The sequence below is a fragment of the Parasteatoda tepidariorum genome, chromosome 9 (assembly GCF_982258835.1).
Source record: "Parasteatoda tepidariorum strain Cologne lab strain chromosome 9, Ptep-v5.0, whole genome shotgun sequence".
Classification (NCBI taxonomy): Eukaryota; Metazoa; Arthropoda; class Arachnida; order Araneae; family Theridiidae; genus Parasteatoda; species Parasteatoda tepidariorum.
The window spans coordinates 77395983-77416914 of NC_141763.1; the positions used below are offsets into that span (position 1 = coordinate 77395983).

The 20932-nt window shown below is 29.5% G+C and overlaps 1 protein-coding gene across 1 annotated transcript; it reads right to left on the bottom strand.

Moving 5' to 3' along the window:
• Positions 1 to 9470: 9470 nt before the first annotated feature.
• LOC110283098 (U20-hexatoxin-Hi1a-like) lies at positions 9471 to 20688 on the bottom strand. The gene is made up of 3 exons (XM_021147661.4): positions 20558 to 20688; positions 12822 to 12935; positions 9471 to 9678 (listed from the first exon to the last, which is right to left on the bottom strand). The coding sequence occupies exons 2-3, from the start codon at positions 12922 to 12924 to the stop codon at positions 9533 to 9535; spliced, it is 249 nt and encodes an 82-aa protein (XP_021003320.1). The 5' UTR covers positions 12925 to 12935; positions 20558 to 20688; the 3' UTR covers positions 9471 to 9532.
• Positions 20689 to 20932: the final 244 nt, after the last annotated feature.

Here is a 20932-nt window from a genome sequence, read left to right on the forward strand (position 1 = left end):
ACGCTTAAAATGATACTAAAATCTTTATTTCATTAATAAATTTAGAAAGTGCTCTTCTTTGTTGGTTCATATGCTGTTATAGTAATTATGCTTTTAAGAAAAGACATAATGATAATGACTTAATTATGAGGAGTTGTTTGATATTTGAGCTTTCATTTGACAATTATGTTACAATTTAATTAAACTGTTGTTTTATTGTTTATATAGGAAACAGTAAAATTTTGTATTGTTCTCTAATTTTTTCAGTAATTGCCTGAAGTTTACAATTATAAAAAGAAAGATACAATATGAAAAGAAAGCACAATTAATTGTTAAGTAAAATTTATTATATCGATCACTGAAACAAAATATCCAATTTTTATTACTTCTAACAGTTTGGTTTACCTCCGCTACATGTGTGAGTTGGTTTGGTTTGCTATATTAATACTGAGAAACCACTTTAATCTATTTTAAATCATTGCCAAAAGTTTATTTAATTTATACGCTAAATGTACAGCACACAATACACGCGAAAATTACGACTCACCGCACGACCCGTAGCGAGTCAAAATATAATTAGCATCTTAAATTTAGAAAACAACCGGTCACTTTTTTCATGTTTTTTCTTTCTTTCTGAAAATTGTTTAATGATAAAAGTTTATCAATACAGTAAATAAAAAAAAACAAAACAGTAGTTTAAGTGACTTACACTTGAAACAATGCGATGATTCTAAACTTGATTGTTAATCTTGCCGTGAAGAACTATCCGAGCATTAGAACAGACAAATAACTAAAATATTTTAAATTTTATTAAACTTTTTTTAAAAAATTGCCAATTCGGAGACATTTTTCCAACTAGATGAAATTTATCAAAATCGCCGCCTTATTTTACGGTTTTTGCACATTTTTATGAGCCCAGGCTCTGCAACATTGTAGTAAGTTTTTAAATATTAAAAAATTAGACAACAAGCGTTTCTTTTATTTTGACAGAACTGAGTTTTTTCACCATATTGACGTTTTGCTCCATTTTCAAAATAATCGTAGAGGGCGCTCTCTTTAAATAGGCCAAACTTGACCCAACAGTCATGAGTAACGATTGCAAACTCACAGCAATTATAAAAATAGCATATTATTCGCATAAGAAGCATCATTTCAATTACAACGGAGCCTTCCAAAAACAGCCTTAAATGCGTATTGCTTCCCCAAATAGTTTTTTTAAAAGCAGTTCTTTAAAATCAGTGTGTTTAACAAAATTTTTATCATAATTATGTAATTTTTATCGTTGAATTAACTTACTTTTTATAGCCGTAGAATATTTCTAACATGATTGTTTTTTAAAAAATATAATTTTATGCGAGCAAAAAAAAAAAAAAAAAAAAAAAAAAAAAAAAAAAAAAAATCGTTTGCATAGAATAGCTATTAAATGAAAGTGACAATGGTCACCGACTCATTATGTCTGAGGATAAAATGGCTACTACGATGTAGGATATTAGAATCTGCCGGCTACTGGCTACTGACTGAAAATTGATTTTTAACTACTACTAACATATTTTTGACTGCTAACTAATAATTAATTATTTTGTAACTAAAATCTACTATGCAACACTACTTATCTGTTAATATATCACTGAATTTCAAAACAATTGATAAATTTATGTGAGTATTTTTGCATCTTATAAATTAGAATAAAAGTTCATGAGAATGTTATTAATAATTTTATATAATATTAGATATTATGAGAAGTATTATTATCATCTAATCTAGAATATTATTAATAATATTAATCTTTGAACATTTGAATAAAAGTAATGATTTAAAAAGAAGCTAGCAAATAGGTAATCGTGCTGAAAGTTTATTGTATTTATTGGTAAAATATGTTCTTTTTTTTTGGAATTTCCATCTGTATAGTTTTTATCAATATACTAACTAAATACCCGTTCTTCACACGGGGTGAATAAAAAATAAGCAAAGTGTCAATAAATCACAGTAGAGAAACACTACAAAATCATGCTCATAACTGAAAAGCTTATAATGACACATTTAAAGAGCTTAGTGGAAGAACCAGGTAAGTGACATTTTTAAGGAAATTAATGAATCACTGGTTTTGCTTTTCTCTAAATCTTAACATAACTAATCACATGCATTTTTAGTATGCTAGTATGATTTTTTATTTCAAATTAGGCAATAAGGTTTTATTTTTTAGGTAGTTAGGTTTTATTTAAAATTAGGAACAATAAAGCGAAGAATTATTACTCCCGTTTTCTATTAAATTGGTAATAAAATAGGTCGGATACAACTTTTTTTTTTCATTCTGAAAATGTCCCATACCTGCTTCTTCCACTAAGTTTTTCAATTAATATAGCTAAAATAATTTCCTTTTTCTTATTTTATATTATTTGCTGCAATTTACGGTGGCTTTACGTTATTGAAGTAAGTAAAACTTGTTTCTTGCTGTTCATCTCATTAGAATAAAGAGAAAATGTATTTAGCGTCACTTGGTATGATGCTATTACTCGCGGCTAAACCATAATAGTCAAAATTTACCATTATCAAATAATTTTCTCCGGTACATATCCTTTTCGAGGGGTCTTTCCAAAGTATCGGTATTTAAACTGCTTAGTATTGGTTCTGTTTCAATCATAACGAAATACATCATTAAAATATTTCATATCTATATTAGCATATTTGATACTTTATTACATAACTCTTCGACATTTAAGTTTTGTGAAAAATAAATTTGTCAGTGACAGCCAACTAAAGCCGAAATTTTTTTTAGAATTTTTTTAAAATTCTTATTAGAACTTGATGAAGATTTTGGAGAATGGCCATTTCTCTATCTAACCTTTAATTTACTAGTAAAATATTTAGTAGTGGAAGAACAAAGTTCTTTTGTTCTCATTCATTAAAATATTAATAAACTATCTTTGCTACCACAGGAAAAATATTCCCTGAAACCACGGAAAACCCGTTGTAAAATTCTTATCAAAATTGCACGAATTAGTATAATACCAGTAGTACAAATTGTCGTCAGTGACATATGAATTAAGCATCATCTGTGAATGGTGCTTTTCTACGGTTTTCATGAACAGATTTTTTATTAACCTTTTCTACTTTAACTTTTGCTTTTTAGCGCATAGCTTACATTATTTTATTTCAATTAATACACATTATCAATGTTAATAAAGCATTAGTGTCAATAATAATATGTCAATTCAAAATGAATAAGTATCTTTTCTCCAATATTTTTTCAATAATTTTGATCAGTTTCTTATGTCAATTTACAAACATTAATTAAGCATCATTGTCGTCATTGAGAATATGACGATTTCTTATGGTTCTTCTAGACAAATAAATAGATTAACTCCATTTCTTTCTAGTACAAAGCTTATTTCCTTCATTTCAATATGCATATATTATTTAAATTAATTAAGCATCATTGGCATCAATAATAATGTGGCGATTTTTTTTACGTTTAACCTAAGCAAATAAATACAACAATCCCATTAATTTTGCTTTTAAATACATAAATATTTTAAATAAATAGTTGTTTAGAAAAAGGTTTTAAGAGAAATTTATATAAAAAAAATACGTGGTATCAGAAAACTTTAAAAGTATAAATTTGATGAAGTAGCTCTCGCGTGTTACCACATCATGTTACTCATTGAATTTATCTGACATAGCGAAAATTGAAAAAAATAGCGCGTGGAGTCCCTCCGAGCGGAAGAAGTTAAACTTCGTAACCTGCGACGTTAATTGTAGAAGAATCAGCAGTCGGAGAAGGATCACTAGTTTTATTCAACGACTCTATTTCCTGCCCCTCTCGCTTCCGTGCTCTGTAATAACGGTAATATTGTACATTTTTCCCTCGTGGACCTCTTGAACCAGTGGAAGTGCTTGTGGTTGCCTCATCGTCTCGCCATGGAAAATGTATTTGTATTAATAATGTATGTGAATATGCGTCATATCGTAATTTCATAAGAGAAAACCTAACAATCAATTGATATTCACAAGAGACGTACCTTGACATAACCTTAAATCCGTCGCATTGTCCGTAGGATTGCTATCACTCATTTTTTACAATTGTTATCCACTAAATTTGAAAATAAAAAATACTATCCTATTAAATTATATGTGTATCAAATCAAACTAAAAAAATATTTATAGAAAAACAATTCGCGATCGCAACGCTCGAGTACGCCGTCTAGCGGGAGCCTGTAAATATCGGACATTAATTTATCACGTTTTCATTTAGTTCCATCAAAGTCATTGACTGAATCAGACGCCATTTTTTAGCAGCAAATAAGAAACAAAATTTCCCTAAGGAAAAGGCCGAAGAACTTGAAAAAAATCTCCAGAATATTAGTAAATCTTTCAGGAACAGAACACGCCAAACATTTGAAGAAAAATTCCTCAATAATTTTTAATTTCTGTTATCAACAAACTTGCAACTGATGAGTTCCGATTTCGGATACTGTTACAGATGTGTGTATTAAGGTAAAATGCATTTCTTCTGTCTTCAATTCATTACGAATTAAAGTGAAGTCAACATTGCTTTCGTCATTCCAGTGAATAAATATGAATTCAGAACATACAGAATTGTAATAGTTATAGCATATTCTTCTTCGTTATAGAATATTATATATTTCTGTATCCATATAATTCGGAAAACAACAATAAAAAATTATCCAAGTTACTTGAAATAGTGCCATTTGTGCTGATTCTTAATTAATTTAAATCGTTTTCTTGGTAAGTTTTTTTTTATTTTGAAAGAATAAGTTCAACTAGAATTCAGCTATTCTGTTTTTAGCTACATATTCAAATTCATATCAATTATAAAATTTTGCTGTGTAGTATGTTATCTAAAAGTAATGAAGGTATAAACTATGTATCTATTATTTGAGAATAAAGTTTTCAAACAAGGAACTTTTCATTTTGGAATTCTCCGGGAATCATAAATCAGGTAAGTGCAATGATTTTTACAATGAAAAATTTGCTTGTAAATATTTTTTTTTTCATTTGATGATGGTTCTCTACAGAATGGTTTTTTACGTCTGATTAAGAACTATAAGAATAATAAAAAAAAGAAACAATATGAAAGTTTTTATTTCAATGTTAAGAATTCTTAAAATCGTTTTTTTTATCCTAAGAATTCTTTATTTTCCGTTTTTTAGTTTATAATTTTTTGATAAAAATTGTTCTCAAAATACTTTTTTTGAAAAATTAAATGGTATAACACCATGTGTTTATGTATACTTCTTGTATATTCCAATGTTTGAAGTAATATGATTCAGAAAAGTATGGAATAAAAATTCGGTACTTACTTATTAACGCCACCGCCGCTACAGATTTGGCGGTTTTTAAGTGCCGCTAATCTACACTTAAAATTCTTGCGACAATTCATAAAATAAAACACTTTATTTAAAATCAAAATAGTTAATCGGATTTCGGTGGAAAATGAGCCGATATAGAGTTTAGCATAGATTCAAAACAATCATATCGCCATATGAACTCTAATGAATAAGATTCCAAATGAAATAACATTTCCAAAACGTACGTTTACCAAGATAAAGTTTTATGTTGTGGGAATTGGTACATTTTCGTTTTTTCGGTAAAATATTTCCCTCCTGAAAAAATAAAATTGCATCTTGTTTTGTTTTTGGCAAATCCCAAAGACGAATATTCGTAGCACTAAAAATGGCGACAAAAAAGAATTGTTTTTTTTTTTTGTTTTTGTTTCGTCAGCATTCTTTATTTTACGTTTCTTAGTTTCTAAATAATGATTTTTATTGAAACTTGAAATTTTTTGATAAAAATTGTTGTCAAAAAACGTTGTTTACAAAATTAAATTTCATAAAATTATGAGGCTTATGTATACTTTTTGTTCATTTTAATTTTTGAACTAATATGATTCTTAAAACTATATAGAATGTAAAGTTTAAATGGGCCTTTCATGTTATATCATTACATTTAGTAATACTATTTCTCGGGCATTAGGCTTTAACTCTTATAAGAATATACATATTTTTTTCTGTTAATGTACAAATATTTTTCCGATGTGTTTTGGATATTCCTTCTCTAATAAAAAGAGATACCATTTTGTTTTCGGTTGTACAAGAAAGAAGATCAAGCATTTTTCTTTTTTAAATTTAATAAGCCACATTAAAGAAGGAACGTTGCAATGCTACACGCTACATTAACGACGTCTCCAGAGTAACTGAATGACGGTTCATATGGAAATCGCAGGTAAGCGTCTCATACAACAACGCCCCCTATAGTTCGTTGCGATCGCGAATACTTTTATGACGTTTATTATTTTTATGCTAGTGAGAACCAAAACAATATGGAAATGAATGAGGGAAAACTGGATCCTACCACGTGATTTCCCGGCCAGTAAAAATGTAGCGTTAAACGTTTAACGCAACCTTGTTGGAAGTCGCATAAGAAGTATAACTTCAATAATTCGATATTTAAATACGTGCAATAAATTATTTTTTTTTATCAAATAGAGTTATAAGCTAGACATTATCACTTATGTTGTTCTTAAAATAAGTGAAAAACTGAATTGTCTATAGTTAAATTTAAGACAATGATTAACGTTTAACCAATCAGAAAATTCCATTTCGTTTTTCGCATATCCCTTTCAAACGGTTTGTCGTAGAATGATCTAATATCGACAGTGACCTTCCTCGTGCTTCACACTATCTGTATGTTAAGTTTCATCGATTTCGTTTGGTTGATTTAGGAGTCTATAAAGGACACACACACAGAGAGACATTTATTTGTATGCACATAGATTATATTATTTCAGTTAATGCATATTATCAATATTTATTGAGCATTAGTGTCAATAATAATATGCAGATTTTTACGGTTACCCTGAACGCGAATAAGTATCTTTTCTACTTATTTTTGCTTTTTAGTTAAGAAGTTCATTTTTTTATTTCAATTAATACATGTTAACAACATTAATTAAGCATCATTGTCGTCAATAATAGTATGATGATTTCTAACGGCTCCTCGAGACAAATAAAAACCTTTATTCCATCTCTTTTTCCTTCCAGTACATAGCTTATTTCTTTTATTTCAATATGCATATATTACCTTAATTAATTTAACATCATTGGCGTAATTAAGTCTCATTGGCGTCGAGTTTTTATGTTTCTCCTAAGCGAATTAGTACCACTTTCCCATTAATTTTTACTTTTGAGTTCATAAATATTTCTTTTTTCTTACCGTAAATTTCAAATAAGTATTTTGAAGTTATACTTCTTATGCGACTTCCAACAAGGTTGCGTTAAACGTTTAACGCTACATTTTTATTGGCCAGGAAATCACGTGGTGGGATCCAGTTTTCCCTCATTCATTTCCATATTGCTTTGGTTCTCACTAGCATGAAAATAATAAAAGTATTGTTTTTCTATAAATAATTTTTTAGTTTGATTTGATATACATACAATTTAATAGGATAGTATATTTTATTTTCAAATTCAATGGATAGCAATTGTAAAAAATGAGTGAAAACTGTCTCACAGACAATGCGACGGATTTAAGGTTATGTCAAGGTACGTCTCTTGTGAATATCAATTGATTGTTAGGTTTTCTCTTCTGAAATTACATTATGACGCATTCACATACATTATTAATACAAATACATTTTCCATGGCGAGACGATGAGGAAACCACAAGCACTTCCACGGGTTCAAGAGGGGAAAATGCACAATATTACCGTTATTACAGAGCACGGAGGCGAGCGGAGCAGGAAAAAGAGTCGTTGAATAGAACTAGTGATCCTTCTACGACTGCTGTTTCTTCTACAATTAGCGTCGCAGGTTACGAAGTTTAACTTCTTCCGCGCCGAGAGACTCCACGCACTTTTTCTTTTTTAGAAACACGTTTAAAAGAATTAATATAAATAAAATCAAATCGCGTAGCATCAGACAAAGTATAAATTTGATGATGTAAATCACGTGTGCTACCGCGTAATGTTCATCTGACATAGCGAATATAAAATAATTAAATATTTAAATACGTGCAATAGACTATTTTTGGTTCAAACAGAGCTATATGCAAGTAATTATCACTGATGTTATCTTTAAAATATGTGGAAATTTAATAGCTAACTTTAAAACAATGGCAAACACTAAACCAATCAGAAAATTCCATTTCGTTTTTCGCGCATGCTGCAAGAACGATTTGTCGCAGAATGCTCTAATGTTGACAGTGACCTTCCTCGTGCTTGAAACTATCTGTATGGCAAATTTCTTCGCTTTCTGTAGGATGGTTTAGGAGTCTATAGACGACATACACACACAGACTTCATTTATATATATATACAGATTAAATCTACTTCATATAAGGAAAAATTGGTACATTTTTTAAATCATGCTATAACTTTTATATTTTTTCCAGCTTTAAATACGAGGCTATTTTTTATTAACAGTCGAATTGAAGTATGTGATGAATTTAAGTGTAAGGAAAGATTGAAACAGAGAAATTTAATGTTTAATTTTGTCTAATTCGCAATTAAAAGAATTGCTTTTTAAAATAAATTTTTCTAAAAGGAAGCAATTCTGGTTTTAAATAACTTATTCTGCCCTTTAATTGGTTAATAGGTTACGACAACAGCAACAACCGACTTTTCATCTGCTTTCTTTAAAAAAGTTAAAAGAAATTCTCGCAACACATTTTAGTATTAATTTTAGGTAAAATAAAGATAATGCCTGGAAAATTAACCGAGACTACATAAAATCGATATTTAAAAGTTATGAGCAATATTTTATGTATTACATTTTTGCACTCATCCATAAAAATGTTGTTCTTTTTTAAATTTTTTAAAATTATTTTAGTTCATTATCTTTGTCACACGTTCATTAAGTCTTGGGAAAAAAATTGCACCTTAATTTTATTTCCAGAAACACGTCATAAACGCACATCTGACAAAAAAGAAGCACGTGATTTCAAATAACTTCAGGAATGCTAGTTTGGTGCCATAGCATCGATTCACATTCCAATCGCGTTGATGACCGAACTTGTAAAAAATTATTAAACTTTAAAGAGCATATGATGAAATCTTAAACAGAATCATTTACAATTATATTGCAACGGTTAACCTTAAACTAATGCAAACAGTTGAGCACGAATTAACTATCCAAAATGATCTTAAATAGTTTAAAAAATAAACAGGAATCGATGAGACTGTTTTTGCTAGTTTATATAGTAAATGATAAGATAATAGACACTCATTTCAAATTATAATAAAAATTATGTACCAGTTTTAAAACTTAGAACATGTTCTTTCTTATTGGTTCACCTGTGTTATAATCGTCATGATTTAAGCAAAAAACATGATAATTTTTTTAGTATTTGACATTATCCGCTACTTGAGTGTTTATGAAAGATTTTTAAGAGTTAGTTCATTATTAGTTAGTTAGTTAATTTCATTATTAGTTTTTTTAAAAATAATGTTTGAATATTTTTAAAGTAATTGTTGATTCACCATTTTGAATCTTTTATTAATTCTTTAATGAAATGAAACTGCTTATTTTAACACATTCTAACAGGTTGGACGTCCTCTGACTGATTCGGTGATTTGGTTTCCATCCTTATCAGCGCACCAGCAGTATCCAGTTGATCCGTGGCACTGTACTTGGCTGTAGCTACCATCTGCATCACATTTCGGAATGAAGTTGCCAATAGCGTCTGAAAATTTTTTTTAAATTAATATTTATATAAAATCAAAATTTCTTGGCCAAAAAAAACTTTTCAAACATGGAATTTAGATAATTCTTAATTTTAAAGCATTATTATTGTGGATTTTAAAATATTAATATTGTATATTGTAAATTAAAAATATTATTTACAAACAATATTGATTTATTTCTGAGATATTCATGCGGATTATCTACGGTAAATTTTTTACTGAACACTCATATTGTTTTTATTTTATTTAAAAAAATATTTCTCAAGAAAGTAAGGTTAATGCAGTATGTGTAAAATTAAAAGTAGCAACACATGAAGTTTTTGTCTGCTTTCAAGTCAATACGCGTTATAAATTTGCAGGGGTGACGTAAATTTAATAAATGCGAACTATCCTTTTATTTGCCAATTGGAATTTGTTGCATTTTGTTGTAAGCATAACACTAATAAGGTTTATTCAATATGATAAAAACATTATCTTGATAGTTATGTTAAAAAGAAAGCGCTTCCGAATAATCTAAATTGCTTATCTTTCTAAAGACACCTTTGTTATTTATTTATGCCATTCAATTATGTAATATGTCATATTGTGTTTATAATTGAATCAAATTAAAGAAACCTCAATCCTGATATGTCATTCCTTCATATGAGCTTTCATATTTTAATTATAATTGAATCGAATAATCTTAAGAAAACTCAATCCTAATATTCTATTGGACTATATAATATTTCGTATTATAATTTTAACTGAATCGAATAATCGTAAGAAAATTCAATTCTAATATGATATTCTATTATATAAGCTTTCGTGTTGTAATTATATTTGAATAAAATTATCGTAAGAAAACTCAATCCTATTTTGCCATTTCGTTATATAAGCTTCCGTGTTGTAATTATAATTGAATCGTATGATCTTAAAGTAGGGTAAACCAACCAGTGAAGGAACATTTCATATATATTGATTAAAAATAAGAATTTGAAAGTTTTTCTTTAGATTGATTGGTAATAATAGCTTACTGCCAAACAATAGGAAGTCATCTAGCAATGTTTTGGATTATCTGGTCACATAGACTTCTCTGGAAAATTTTTTAAATTTGTTATTATCTCTGCAACACCTTGTTTCTTTGAAAAAATTATAAGGTGAGTGTTTGCATTTATATGTTTGAAGTGGAATTAATTGCATGTAAAAGTTTTATTTTTCTCACTGTGAAAATAAGAATTCAAAATATAGTTATTGAAGTTACGTTTTATTTATTTTTAAGCATCATAGCATATTCAAGTACTGAGATAAGGGGGTGTTTATTCACTGGATCACCAAACGATAAAAACCAGTGAAAGAACAAGTGTTCTGTTACTGTTTTTTTTCTAAGTTAATGAAAATGAAAGAAAAGCTTTAACTTTCCTGTATCTTTAGTGATGTTTTGCACTAAAAACAACTTCTAACCAGTGAAGGAACAGGCATGTTCCTTTACTGGGCATAGATTTCCCAGTGAATGAATAGTATGTGTTAATATGTTGACACTTTACTTTTCAATTCATGATTACAAAAAAAAAGTTAGCATTTTCCAAGAATTTGTATGTTATAATTTCAAGAATAGGCTAGTTTTTAGATATTTGTAGGGTATATAAATTCATAAAGAGCATTAAAAAATAACCAAAATGAAGTGTCCCTTTACTGGGAAATTTTGTGTTCCTTCACTGGTAAGAGCTGTTCCTTTACTTGGTCTTCTTACTACTTGTTATTTGATCCTCCAAAACTTCAAAACAACATTTTGTAAGTTCTCTACAATTTTTTTTTACATGATTTGCAATTAGAAGGAAATATTGTAACACTGTTGTGTAACAAAAATTACGAATTTTGAAATTAATATGATTTTTTAAAAAGCAAGCGAAGCTTAAGTGTTCCTTCAATGGTTAGTTTACCCTAGGAACTCTATCAGAAAATGTACTTGAAAATAAATAACTTCATTAAAATCGAGCAAAAGTATAAAACAACGAAATACATCTTATTATGCAAATAAGACGTGTTTTATTGATTATAAGAACAGTATGCCTATCCATATTCTAAAATCTTTGTTCTTTTTTCATCTTTAAGATGTTTTCACTGATGAAAAACTAAATAACAAAAGTAAAGAAAGCTTGAAATAAGCTTAGAACTATTGCAAAAAGGATGAATAGGGTAAATGAAATCATAAATCGTAACAAATTTTCAGTTACTGAAAATTGAAATTACGGAACATTTGTGATTAAAATTTCTATAAAATTCAAAGAATTTTTCGGTTAAATTGTATATTTGTATTTTTTGAAAAAGTCCAAGTTTTGCTGTTCAACATTTTATATTAAATTTTGCCATAAAATTTAATACAATATTTTGAATGCTAGTAATATTCATAAAATTAAGGTCTCGAGGGAACTCTTACAAAATGGATAAATAATCATTTGTAAAAAGAAAAACACTACAGAAAATATTCGGGAAAAAAATTACTCTAAATTACTATAACGTTTGAACAAATTAATATTAAAAACAAAAATCATGTTAACAATGAAAAAAAAGCCTCTCAGCAAGACAAATTTTAATTCATCAGCTGCATTTCTACAGGATATACAGTGGCTCGCATGGTATTTTTTACAAGTTTAACAGCTTCTCGAATAAAATATCTAACGTTAAATTTTATTTATTATATCGTACGTCCTGTACATTTCTTACATACTGAAATAAATTTATTCTCGTAAATTATTTATTTTAAATTATTCCTTCTTCATTTTATTCTCGTAAATTTAGCCATGCACATTTAATTTCTCATATTTATTCGTAATTTTAAATTATAAGATATTGAATCAGTTGATAATTCTTGCAAAGTGACTTAAGTTATTTCGGATTATGTGTGAAGTTTTAATGTTGATATTAAAAATCTATCGTTAAGAATATTTCTAAAAACATTTCTCAAAATAAAATAAAATAAACTAAGTTTTTTGCTATTTTCTGATTTTGGATTACTCTGAGAAGATTTTAAGAAATTAAGACTGACGAACAATTCTCTTCAAAGAAAAGTATCAAAAATGTATTTGTTTTCATATCCTGGAAAGAATTAAGATATCAACAATTCATTTTTTTCGCCAAATTTAAATATAAATTTATATCTTACTTTTAGCCTGTTCTTGTTGTCTTTGCATTTGGCATGCAGTTTGGGCTCCAATTACCATAGCAACGAGACAGGAGAATAAAGCCAAGACAGCGAAAATCTTCATGATTTATTTTTCTGGAAAAAACATGTTCTGTATTTTGTTGTTATAATAAAACAATTTTGAAATACTGCAGTAAAGTCTATATTTTAAACAAACTTTACTTCATAAATACTTATAAGAAAATTTTTTAATCAATCATACAAAAACTAGAGAGGGACATATTCACTCTTCAATCATATTCTTTGATCAATATACAAGGAATTCCGTTCACTGAAAAAAATATAGTAAAAGCTATAAAATTTCGTTAATAATTAACGTGTTTCTTGCTCTATGGGAACAACAAAACCTTGGTAATTTTTACCGAAATGGTTATGAGTTTTTTAAAATAAACAGAGAAATATACTTTTAAAATACGTAATAAAATTTGGTAAATTTAGTAAGTTTATCATGATACCTTAGAACATGGCCTATTTTTCGGTTAAATTTGTTTTACAGTTTTGTATTTTTTACTGAATGTGTGTTAATAAAAACTATAATTTCGAAAACCAAAGTTTTCGGTAAACCATTGCCATGCGAACGGAGAACATTATTAAATAAATAGTTTAAATACCATCTATTTTGGGTTTTAATACCAGAATTATGATTTTTCTTTTCAACAGAAATGTCCTTACCATGCAGTACGTTAATAGCAAAATATTTTTCTACGTGTAATGATTGCCCTTATGTTTTTAGAATCCATTTTAAGAATAAAGTATGCACATTAGTTTTTGCAAATTAATACTTGATCCAGGAAAATAAAAAAAAAAAGAATAGAAGAATCAAAACCTACCAAATCTCTAGGTAGGAAGACGTAACTGAAATTTTTTAAAACTTGTTTGATTGCCAGAGAAACTGAAAGGAGTTGAAGGGTGGCTATTAGAAACATCTCCAGGATTTATTAGTCAATGATACAGGTTTCGATGTTCATCGGACTAAGAAATTAGTTACCATTCATAGATAAGCTATTTGTGCGAATTTTTTGCAGGAAAAAATATGCAGGGCGTTTCACAATGATCACCATTAATACATAATTTTAAAATCCTTCTAGGAAATTGAGTAAAAAAATTACATATATGAAAAAATAGCATTTCAGAGGAAACAATGAAAATGCTTTTAAAATGTGTTGGATCACTAGCGAGAAAGGTGGGACGAAAACATCAATCTCCTATCGAATGCCTCCAAAAGTCGAGCGGGTTTGAATGTCTTCACTTCAAACTTTCTCTCTAGTAATACAGCACATTCGTATATATTTTTCCTCTTAGCTCAAACATTACTCACTAATTGGAATGTATTTCTTTTTTTGCTATACATTTCAAGAATATGTACTAATCGCAGCGATTTTAAAGCACTCTGTAAGTGTCAATAACTAACGTTTCACGCATGCTGTATGTTCTTTTTCAGGTAATTTGTTTTCATTATGTTAAAAAAACGAAAAAAGAAAAAAAAATTACATTCGAAATCGATTTAAAAATAAGCGTGAAAACAAACATAGTCATTTCTTTCGTTAAAGTATTATAATTCATACAAAAGCTACCGTAAAAAACACTTACATATAAGATTTTACTAAATTTTATTTCCGAACCAAATTGAAAAACTTATATAGGATGTTAAAATTTGATAAAACATCTATATTTTGACATAGAAAAAATGGAGTCACGAATGCTAAGGTTGACAGTTTCAGGGACAGTAAATAGCACAAAAGAAAACGATAGCAGATAATATGAACAAAAACGATTATAACTCTTTTAACATGCAGTGTGATTATCAAATAACTTTGCCAACAAATGACCCAATGTAGATCATACTATTTAAGTGAACGGAATAAAATTTTGTGCATGAGTATTATGATCTATGTGCTCAAGAAAAATATTTAAAGTGATTGCGAAACGACGATTGCAGTTACAGTGACAAAATTTTGATATTTCCAAAATACAGCTCCCACTTTTTTTTAATCGAAGTGTAATCCATATAATAAGAAACCTAACGATATTTTTAAAAAAACGGAATAATATTTTTAACAAAAGAAATGGCAACTATAGGCTTTTGCCACTCGTCGCCATTTTCTCATATTTGGTTTAATTAACAAAAATGTCTTTACAAAACAAGTGTGGTAATTTCACTAAAATTCATTTCTCTGTGTAGAGAGGCTATTTTTTTATAACTCTGTGGGCATACAATGCATTCTAATTTGAATTTTAACGAAATAGCAATTTAAGTTGGTTCATTACCAATAATTGGTAAACTTAAATTTTCATAAAAAATAGTTAAGATTTATCAAATATTTTAATATGGGGTAAATATTCACTATGATATAAGGGCTTACCAAGATGAACGATAAAACGCGAGATTTATTGAGTAGATGTTCAGTGTTTTTAATTTTTAAGAAAGTTAAAAGTTCAAAACAATACAGCATAAAGAGCAAAATCAGCTTTGTACCAAGCATTGTTTTCTATTTTTTAGATTTATTAACTTTCATACTGACCATGTTATGAATATATGTCAGTACTGCATAGATGTTTAGGAAAAATATATGTGAAACATACATTTATTTCACTTCTTCATAATACAATAAATCATCATCACATCTTCACAATGTATATATATATATATATATATATATATATATATATATATATATATATATATATATATATATATATATATATATATTCAATTTAACAGCTCATGTATCGAAATAAACGTTCAAATTAAGATTACAGAATAGCAAATTATATAATTTTAAGAATTTTTTCTTCGTCAGAATCTCTTGCGATTTAGTTTCATTCAAATTATTTATTTCAACAAGCATAAATTTACCACATTTTTAAAAAAAAATGAAGAGTTTTAGAATACATTTTAAATCACAATTTGAAAACAGAAACGCGAGTCGAATAAACTCTCTTTAAAAAACATACATCACCAAGACACCCGTGCAAGAACATATAGTTCAGTATCCCCAATCAGATTTATGAAATTTTTAAATCAATCATAATAATTCCAAAAGGGATTTATAGTTAAAGCCAACATAAAATTTCGGAGAGAGACTTCAAAGTGTATGGCTATCACAAAAGAGGTCACCGATGACCAAAAGTTCTCCATGGAAGGGAAAGGGCACGGAACAGCAATCCTGCTTGAGCAATCCTTTCCAGTTTCCTGCTTGAAATAAAAGATCAAAGGGATCTTGAAGAGAACCAGAATTCTTAAAAACAAGTAAAAGGAGCTTAAACATCTAAAAGAGGAAAATTAACCAAAAATAAAAGTGTCGAAAATACACTTAAAAAACGTATAAAGAGTAAAGTTAGGTAAAACATCAGATGGTAAAAATAAGAAAAATCCCATCAAAAACATGTGAGACCTGAAATAAGGTTAATGACATAATTAAAATAGTTGACTGAAAGTTCAAAAATTCTAGTATCCCCTTTTCAAGGCAATGTGCCTCTATGATTAAAAATGTTTTGATGTATACCAAGGTTTCTCTAAAAGGATAAAAATTCAAAAATGAGGATGCTGAAGTTCACTCAGATCCAAAACTTCTGTTCAAATGTCCAGTGTATGAGGAGGATTTCAGTCCAAGAGGAGGACAAAGTGACCAGAGTACGGTAAAAACAAGGCAAAGTACTAAAAAGCAAATATTAAAACCAGGAAATCTAAAAGCCAAAAGTTTAAAACTAGATTAAATTAGTCAGGTGTACTCTCAAAGGTAAGCAGATCTTCCAAGGTATATTTAAGAATTTCAATAATTTTTCTCCTGTATGATTTTTCTCTTTTTTTCCCTAAAGCATGGCATAAAACCATTTATTCGGTTAGAATTATTTTTAAGTTTTTTTTTTTTAAGTTTTAAGTTTTTGAAACTCACAATTTCTGGTAAACCGCTACCATACGAACGGAAAAACTACCAAATGAATTCTTAATTACTATTGTATATTTGGGTATTTTTAATAGAATTAAGTTTTTTTTTTGTTTGTCTCAGCTCCTGATTTTTCGGCTAGCCAAATATCGTAGTTATTGCATTCATCATTTTTTTCTCCTTAAACGTCAATATTTTTAAAAAGCAAACAAAAATATTTTGTTTTTAAATTATACAAATATTGCAACTTCATTTGTCAATGTGTTAATGGTAACGAAATAGGCGATTACCTGGAATAATCATATGAATTTCATATGAAAAAAGCTTTACCTGAAAAGTACACATTGTGTGACTGAATTCATAGAATAAATTATTTTGCCCGTTGACGTCATTCGAATCACTATAATAGCAATTCCAATAGAAAACGGTTTTTATCTCTCCTTATTAAGGTTTTTTTTTTATTTTGAAAACTTTTTACTCTATAAATGTTAAGATTTATATCCGGCATCATGTAATCTGTCTCAAACTTCTACTTTTGTTTAACATCTGCTCGAGTGTGAGTATATAAGATTTGTTTAACAATGGAAAAACAGTTAATATCTAAATAAATTAAAGCTGAAAAAGTTCACGGAAAATCACATAAATTGGCAATAACTTTCGAACATTTTGAAATTTTGTTTTAAAATAAAAATTTAAAATAAAGGGCTCTTTTAGCTTGCCAAATTTTAAATACGAAGTTGTATACTTCAACAAATTACAGATCGGTCGAACATGGTACGAGGGTTGCTATTTATATTTCTGGCCTAATAATAAAAAAACAAGTATGTAGGATCGAAATTGGTTTTATTGCTTTTCAAAATATTCTCCATGATGATCAATACACTTTTGCATGCGTTTGAACCAATTTTTAAAGCACTTTTTCCAGTCCGATTGAGGTAACTCCAAAACATGCGTTTTGAATGCATCAACCGCTTCTTCGGGGGTCTAAAATCGTTGTCCACGTAATTTATTTTTGATGTGTGGGAATAAGAAGAAGTCATTGGGTGCCAAATCAGGGCTGTACGGCAGATGACCCATCAGTTCGATCTTTCGCTCCGTCAGAAATGCCTTTGTTTGAGTCGATGTGTGAGAGCTCGCATTGTCATAATGAAGAATGATTCGCCTGTTCTTCTGCTTTTTTCGAATTTCTCCGATGACTTCTGGCAAACAAATGGTCGTGTACCATTCAGAATTGACCGTCCTGCGTTGCTCTAACGCCACTGTTGCCACATGACCGTTAATGCCGAAGAAACAGGCAATCATTTGTTTCGATGTGCTTCTTCCTCGAACAACTTTTGTTGGTTTTGCCTCGTCTTGGAAGACCCATACAGTTGATTGCTGTTTTGTTTCCGGCTCATATGCATAAATCCATGATTCGTCACCTGTGTAGATGTTATACACAGCCTTTGATGTACCTTGAACGTATTTTTCCAACATTTCCTTGCACCAACCGACACGAGCCTTTTTTTTGAGCGTTTGTCAGATTATGCGGGATCCAACGCGAACAAATTTTTTTTGCGCTCAAATGTTCACGCAATATTTTATTGATGCTAGTCATACTAATGTCCAAAGATGCCTCTATCTCACGGTATGTCACATGACGATCTTGCTTTATCAGTTCACTCACAGCATCGATCTTTTCTGGCACAACAACGGATTTTGGACGACCTGCACGGGATTCGTCCTGGATCGAACATCGACCACGATTAAATTCGCTATACTAATTTTTTACAGTGCTGTAGGATGGCGCTTTATCGCTGAATAAAGAATTAAGGTCATCGAAGCACTCTTGTCTTGACAATCCACGTCGAAAGTTATGAAAAATAATGGCACGAAAATTTTCACCATTCAATTCCATTTTTTGAAGGAGAAGAACTTTTCAATTTACTGTCAACAACACAAATGAAGCTATAATGGTAAATCGTCTGCTGAATTAATGTTTAAAAATATCAAACTTTCGATTAAAATCGTCTGCTGTCGTCTAGAAACCCTTACTGTTGCCAAGGCCAGAAATATAAATAGCAACCCTCGCATTTCCCCCCCCCCCTACAAGTTTCACAGGTAATTATTGTTTTAATTATCATATGAATAATATGTTTATTATTACATAAATAATAATTTTATTTTTCAGTACTCTCTGTACTGTTTTTTACTCACCTTCGTAATGTTAAGTTTCTAAGTTATATTTTCACAGCAAAGCAAAATATATTGTTAAGTTGAACTCCCAAAGCAGCTGCTGCCGTTGCGATTTTTTAATATCGAATAGATAAACGCATCTTTAAGATAAGTACGGTAATAACTATTTATCAATAGCCTAAAAATGCAGAACGAACGAACAATAAATAAAAAAGACACCTTTTCTTTTCCTCACCAGCCCCAGTAGAGGATGGGGGGCGAGGAGGGTACAGAGGAGGGGATGTGAGTTCGGATGCTACCTTTCGAAGAATCCCCGTGTATTAAATGATGGCTGGTGCGCGTTAAATCTGTCGGGGTCACAAAGTCCTCTAAGTTCCCATAAGGAATCAGTACCTCTGGGATTCTCCGGTTCAGTTTACGATCCATGGATGAATAAATTGACTATGTTTGGGTCATCCCACGCCCGGTGGCTAAACGGTAGCGCTTCGCGCTATCGTGCCACAGGTCCCTGTTTCGATCCTCGGGCAAGGTTGACTCAGCCTTTCATCCCTTCAGTGGATCGATAAATGAGTACCAAGTATGCTTGGGAACTAAACACAGGGGGTTCAGCGTTCGGCTGACCACCTGACTGGAACATCTGCTCTTGCACACCAGAGCCCAAGATCAAGAAAACTGAGATGGGCACAGTAGGCCTTGGCCCTCTTTGGGCTGTCACGCCGCTGAGTTTGAGTTTGGGTCATCCCTATAAAAAGGGCCATGACGTGTGTGCGACTGACGTCATAATCTTTGAAGTAGATTGCGCCACTGAGCAAGAAATACACTCTCTGCCTTAAAAATTAGCTTGATTTCAAGCAGGCTTGCTGGTATTGTCAAGTCGCATAAATAACAACGACAAATTTACCACAATTTCTTTTCCAGTATGAGAATACCGTCGTGATTTTTATACTTTGATTTATTACATTGAATTTATTTTTGTTAACTTATTTGCGTTTTAAAATTTAAATTTTTTAAAACTGAGACGTAAACTTTAGAACTGATACTATCAATATATGAATAGAAATTTTGGGGAGTGTTAAACCATAATATCGTGCAAATTCGTTGTAATCTTAATCTAGCCTTTTGTTCGACAGTATTACCATGCAGCTGCTTAAACTTGATTATATTTTACTATGGTTCATATTGAGCAAAAACATGGTTGAATTTAAGATCCTGTAAAAGTTGCAACAAATTTTCAATGTAAGTAGCTTCAAAGTACCTACATCGAGGTTTAGTATTGAATAAGATTTTCTCAGTCTAATAACTATATTATTATTAAAAATCTTCAGTTAATCAGATGAAAATCCATTGTTTTCAGTTTGAATAATTTACGATTGGTTTACAATTTCTTATTATTTTACGGTTGGTTTACCATTATTATCATTTTACGGTTGGTTTACTGTTATTATTATATTACGGTTACTTAACCATTATTCATTAATTTTGAGATACATCCTTAACTGAAGATAAAAGCAATCAACGCATCACACTTAACAATCAATTATAAAAGTCAAAAGTATTTCTAACTAATTTAGATAAAGCATACTTTAAATAGTAAGTTCAAATAATAAAGAAAAATGAATTCGAAATTTGACTCACAGAAATCCACCAAGTCACGAGAAGCTTTTTTTAATGGTTTATTCAATGGTTTATTCAATAAAAAAAAATTTTCGAAGTTTATATAGCAAATGAACTGATAAAATGATTGCGCTTAAAATGATACTAAAATCTTTATTTCATTAATAAACTTATAAAGTGCTCTTCCTTGTTGGTTCACTTGCTGTTATAGTAATTGTGTTTTAAAAAAGAGACATAATGATAATGATATAATTATGAGGAGTTGTTTGATGTCTGAGAGTTATTTTGACAATTATAGGACAATTCAATTAAACTGTTGTTGTTTTATTGTTTATATAAGAAACAATAAAATTTTGTATTGTTCCCTAATTTTTTTAGTTATTGCCTGAAATTTAT

Bases quoted from the DNA above. Each gene is read 5' to 3' on its own strand.
- LOC110283098 (XM_021147661.4), bottom strand. From the start codon at position 12,924: ATGAAGATTTTCGCTGTCTTGGCTTTATTCTCCTGTCTCGTTGCTATG. The intron at 9,679-12,821 runs GTAAGATATAAA...AAAAATTTTCAG, and splicing joins ACAACAAGAACAGGCTAAAA to ACGCTATTGGCAACTTCATT.